This window comes from Tupaia chinensis, unplaced genomic scaffold, assembly GCF_000334495.1.
Source record: "Tupaia chinensis unplaced genomic scaffold, TupChi_1.0 Scaffold145870_1, whole genome shotgun sequence".
In the NCBI taxonomy this organism is placed as follows: domain Eukaryota; kingdom Metazoa; phylum Chordata; class Mammalia; order Scandentia; family Tupaiidae; genus Tupaia; species Tupaia belangeri.
Window position 1 is genome coordinate 68,170 of NW_006205727.1, and position 5,732 is coordinate 73,901.

The window sequence follows — 5,732 nt, forward strand, 5'->3', positions numbered from 1 at the left end:
AGACAGACAGAGACATAGAGTCAGAAAGCGAGAAATCACCCCCCAGAGGGGATGGTCATGCCGCAATCCCTTCTCCTCCATTCTCCTCTCGGGATCTCGGGCACGCACACACACGCGCCCGGAGTGAGTTTTAAGCCACCAGGTCCGGACGCGAACCGCGGTCGACTACGTGGGAGTCCAGTGACATAGCCATTATGCTAACTGCTGGTTCCCGTTATTAGCAAATCTTGATTCTTGCTAGGGCAAGATAGAAACATGGTACTATACAATTCTTTTTATATCTTCCATGAGCTATTTGTACTAAAAAAAAATTTGATATTAAATGTTTTATATTCAAGTTCTTTTATGTTTTACATTTTTGTTATAGGGTGTGTGCACTGACAGAGTCAAAGAGGGAAAGTGAGAAAACACTGCCCGGGGGGATGACCATGCTACAATCCCTTCTCCTTCATCCTCTTCTCAGAATTTTGGGCATGCATGTACATGTGCCCTGCATGTTTTTTAAGCTGTTGAATCCAGGACTCAAACCACCCAGTGGGGTCCAACTGCCTTAACCACCACAACACCTTGCTGAGCCCACTACGCTCAAATTCTAAAAGTAATCTTTAGTCCTGAACAAAACTTTGTACTTACACATTTTTTTAAATTTTAATATTTACATAATAAAAATAATCTTAATCACTAAGTTCTTCTTCATCACTGAAATATGTGCTTTTCTTTATCCTGGGGCGTCTTGAATCATCTGATGTTGAGGGACCACCTGAACTGGGTTTCCACTTTTTTTGTTCTTCTTCAATTTTGGCTTGCTATAATATGATTCAGAAAACAAAACAAAATCAGGGTCCTGTTTAATATTACTTATGGTGCATTAATTAAAAACATGGCAAAATATACCACAAATCACACCACTTCCCACTCTCCTAGGCCATGCAGACAAGATACCTTTTCTCCTCCAAGTTCTTTTCCTATCTAAGCAAAGTTACTAAAATCTTTCCTGTTGGGCTAAACTCACTTTAATTCAAAAATACTGCTCAATTCTATTACAAATCAGATAAATATTAAAAGTTTGGTGGGGCTATGCAAATCTAGAAAGAACCAATGGGTACCTTCCATTGATATTGCTCTAAAGAGTTTGAAGAAACAGCTTATCTCCTCACATTTTGGAGGGGGAGGGGAAAGACACAGATTGCCTCGAGAAGATGATTAATAAAGTTCACAAGGAATATAAAACTGCTGGCCCAAGGAAGCTATGGCATGGTGCCTTTTACAAAAACAGCTGGTACCTGGAATGCTATGGCCTGACTGAGGCTGTCGAGAGCAGGATCTTCCCCTTCATCTTCACTTTCTTGTATCCCCTCACTAAGTTGTGAAAGGAAAAAAAAAAAAGCAGAATGCAGTCAATGAACAGTAAAAAGACAAATATAAAAGCAATACAATAATGCATTTAGCAGAAGTAGATATACATACATTTCTACTTCTGGCTCAGGAATTTTCTTTTTTTTCTTTTTTTCTTTCTTCTTTGGAGGTTCACGTTCTCCAAGCATATTTTTAGGACAGGCATAACTCAAGTGTCCACTTTCCTTTTGTGTTACCATTAAAAGGAAAGGAAAAATAGTACATTTGTTGTCGTTATTAACAGAAACTTTCCTGGTACACAAAGACTAAAAACTTTCAGAATTTCAAAAGGAAAATTCCTATACTGGAATATACAGAAGACATTTATGATAAAACCCATTCCTTTACTATTTGGAAGAAATAATCTGATTTAATAACTCCCCAAGGCAACTTTAACAATTAGGGAATACTTAGGTTCACTGAGTAAAAAGAAGCATTCTTCCCTCAAGTATCTTAAATTTCAAGATTCAAGATACAAATAAATTCAAAATTTAAATAGATCATCTACCCAAAGTACAAAAAAGTTAAGTTACTATTTGATAAAATAGAGATTAAACTATTCTTGTTAATTTCCTTAATATTCTGTTTTTAAAACAAAAGAAACTATCTTCTGCATGTTTCTGATTAATTTCATTTTACTCCTTTCATACTTATATTCAGCCTGCACTGTTCAATTACAGTAGCTACTAACCACATTGGGAGGACTCAAAATTTCTCTGAAGTGATATGCATTGAAGAGATAAAAATGCATATTGCATTTTTGAAAGCATCATATGAAAAAAGAACACAAGATCGTAATAAAGAAAAATATACTAACTACATATTTAAACAATACTATTTTAGATAGATATTGGATTAAATGAAAGATGTTACTACTTCTTTTTTCTTAGAAGTATTTGCCATAGGGCACGTGTACTCACTAGAGAAAGACAGAGACAGTGAGAGAGAAAGTGAGAAATCACCACCCAGGGGGAATGGCCATACTGCAATCCCTTCTCCTCCAGGGATCTTTATTATGTATGCATGCATATGCACCTAGCATGATTTTCAAGGTACTGGGTCTGGGAATGAACTGTGGCTGACCATGTGGGAGGGAGTCCAGCAACATAACCACTCTGCCAACAGATGCCTGCCACCCTTCAAAGAGATTTTCATCTTACGGTGCATGCGTTTGATGGAGAGACACAGACAGTGAAAGGGAAAGTGAGAAATCACCTCCCAAAGGCGATGGCCAAGCCACAACCCCTTCTTCTCCAGTCTCCTCCTGGGACCCTTGGCACATACATATGTGCCTGGCAAGATTTTGAAGTCACTGGGTCCAGGACTTGAACCCTGATTGGCCATGTGGGAGTCTAGAAATATAACCACTATGCCATCTGTTGACCCTAGATGTTACTACTTTTTACCTGTTATGTTTTTTAGGTTTTTGTTTGTTTGTTTGTTTGTTTGCTATAGGGCGTGTATGCTCACTTGAGAGAGAGAGAGAAGTCACTCTGCAGGGGGGATGGCCACGATGCAATCCTTTCTCCTCCATACTCCTCTTGCAATTTTGGGCATGCATGTGCGCTCTCCTGGAGTGATTTTCAAGCTGCACTGCACAGTGTGGGACTCAAACCGCTCAGTCAGCTGTGTAGGATTCAGCCGCCTTAACCTACTGACCCAAACATGTTTTTCTTTCTTTTTCTTCTTTTTAGGATTTCCATTTAACTTTTTAATTAATTTTATTTTTTTATTTTAATTCGGCCAGAGAGGGACTGAGCAAGTGAGCGAGTGAGATATATACAGAGAGAAAGTGAAAAGGCAAGCTGCCAGGTCCGGGACTCAAACCACGGACAGCCATGTAGGAGTCCAGTGCCCGTAACCACTATGCCACCTGTTGGCCCCACCTGTTTCTTTTTTAACATGGCTTCTAGAAAATACAAAATTAGTTATATGATGTGGGACCGGCAGGTGGCATAGTGGTTGAGGCACTGGACACTCTCACATGGCCAACCACAGTTCAAGTCATGAACTAGTGGCTTGCTTTTTCACTTTCCCTCTCTCTCTCTCTGAAAATGAATAGATAAAATTAAAGAATTCTTTTAAAAAAATAGTTGTATGGCTTGTTTTACATTCTTATTTAATAGTGCTGGGCTAGATTTTCATTCATAATGAGCTAGAGCACTGAGTTGTAAAACTTTAAGAACTCTCATATACTTCAGCACACTAAAATACATATAAAAATAGATACTATGTTAGAGTGGAGTGTGGAGAGAGACTGAACCAAGATTGGAACAATAGAAGAGGAAAATAATTATGCTTTTCAAGTATTCACAAAGCATCAACTAGACTGTGTATATTGGACATACATGAAGCTAAGGCACTGAAAAAATGCACTTAAGAGAAGCATTGCCCAAACTGTGTTTTGGAATAATGGTATACCAAAAAATGTATATCTTGTATAGATTTTTTTTTTTTCTGATTTTTGCTATAGGGCACATGTGCTCCCTGGAGACAGACAGAGTGGGAAAGTGAGAAATCATCCCCAGGGAGAATGGCCACACTACACACCCTTTTCCTCCATTTTCCTCTTGGGATTTTGGGCGCACACACACATCCTCACACACATGCTCCTGACATGATTTTCAAGCCACCAAGTCTGGGATGACAGCCTTAACCATAATTCCACCAGTTGTCCATATTCCACATGAATTTTTTTTTTTTTGAGAGATTTTCACTGTAGGGCGCGTGAGCTCGCCAGACAGACAGAGAGAGACATAGAGACAGAAAGCAAGAAATCACCCCCCAGGGGGGATGGTCACGCCGCAATCCCCTCTCCTCCATTCTCCTCTCGGGATCTTGGGCACACACGCACACGCGCCCGGCGTGAGTTTTAAGCCACCGGGTCCGGGACACGAACCGTGGTCGACTACGTGGGAATCCAGCGACATAGCCATTACGCTAACTGCTGGTTCCCATTCCATATAATTTTGAAAAGGCTTAATAATTAGGTAACTTTGAGAAAAACCAGGCCACAAATATATAAATGAATACGGGGAGGGATTAAAGAAACATAAAAATGTCCTAACAATAATGTAACAAATCTATGGATCCATAAACCAAAATGAACAGACTAATAAACTCATCTAGAATTTCTCAGAATTGATATATACTATGAATATGGATATACATACTAGATAAATCTAGAGTCCCTAAAACAATTTTCATGACCTGGCTTAGGCAATCAGAAGTTTTGGTGAGCACAAATAAAAGATGTGATATAAAAAATACCTTGAACTATCAAAAGTGCCATTAAATTTTAGGTTTACTCACCCCACATTCATAACACTTAGATTTATCAAAGTAATTCCGCCTTCGGATGAACTCGGCTGCTCTTCCATTGTCGATAGCAATGCTTGCTTTAATCACTCTACCAAATAACTGAACCAGAGAAAAATGTAAATGCAGAAGGATGTATTTCGCTGAAACCTAAAACTATTTCATCCCATTTCCTTAAACCTTCAATTTCATTTTAATTTTCAGATTATTTTAGCAGTTTCTGACTTAGGTGTATTCTTTGTTTTTTTTTTTTTTTTGCCATAGGGCATGTGCACTATGGCAAAAGAGAGAAATCATCTCTGAAAGGGGATGGCCACACCACAATCCCTTTTCCTCTATTTTCCTCTCAGGATTTTGGGTATGCAGGCACACAGACCTGGCATGATTTTCAAGCCACTGTGTCTGTGAATAGAAATGTGGTCAACCTTGTGGGAATCTAGCACCTTAACCATCCCTCCACCTACTACTGCCGCCTATAGTACTCTTACTCCTTAGATTTTACCAGTGATTTCCAGCAAAGTTCTGACCTGTCTTTTTTGCCTATAATTCAGATACTCTCAGAACCTACGGATATCCATCAGACTTGATCATCTCTTGGGACATTGGAAAAGTCATGTGCATTTTTGCATTAAAAAACAGAAAAATAAGTCATGAGTTTCCTGATGACCCAGTACTAAATCCCCACATTGGTGGCCTGGATGAGCACAAAGGATTTTGGGTTACAAAACTTGATGGGAATGAAGAGCTTACCTGTTTGTTGTTTATTGCCTTGGTGCAGTTTTGTGCAGAGTCTTTATCCAAAAACAATATAAATGCAACCCCTTTACTCTTCCTGGTATCTTTATCTTTCATTATAGTAACCCTTAAAGCATAAAACCAACAGTCAGTTAAAAATGAGGCAACACTACATAAAAGACATTAATAAATACTTGAAAACCTCAAGTTTGTTTTGTTTTGTTTTTTAGATTTTTGCACAGGGTGTGTTCATTCACTGGAGAGAAAGACAAAGTGAGGGAAAG

At 38.8% G+C, this 5,732-nt stretch overlaps 1 protein-coding gene across 3 annotated transcripts in view; it reads right to left on the bottom strand.

Annotated features, from left to right (window-relative positions):
- Window positions 1-622: 622 nt before the first annotated feature.
- The window catches only part of ZCRB1 (zinc finger CCHC-type and RNA binding motif containing 1), a 12,837-nt gene continuing 7,727 nt past the window's right edge, over window positions 623-5,732 (bottom strand). For all 3 annotated transcript variants that reach the window (XM_006168538.3, XM_006168540.3, XM_014584213.2), the window contains exons 4-8: window positions 5,464-5,575; window positions 4,708-4,815; window positions 1,468-1,580; window positions 1,284-1,359; window positions 623-806 (exon numbers count right to left, since the gene is read on the bottom strand). In XM_006168538.3, the coding sequence (XP_006168600.1) occupies window positions 675-806; window positions 1,284-1,359; window positions 1,468-1,580; window positions 4,708-4,815; window positions 5,464-5,575 (541 nt within the window). In that variant the 3' untranslated portion in view covers window positions 623-674. The remainder of the gene's footprint in view (window positions 807-1,283; window positions 1,360-1,467; window positions 1,581-4,707; window positions 4,816-5,463; window positions 5,576-5,732) is intronic.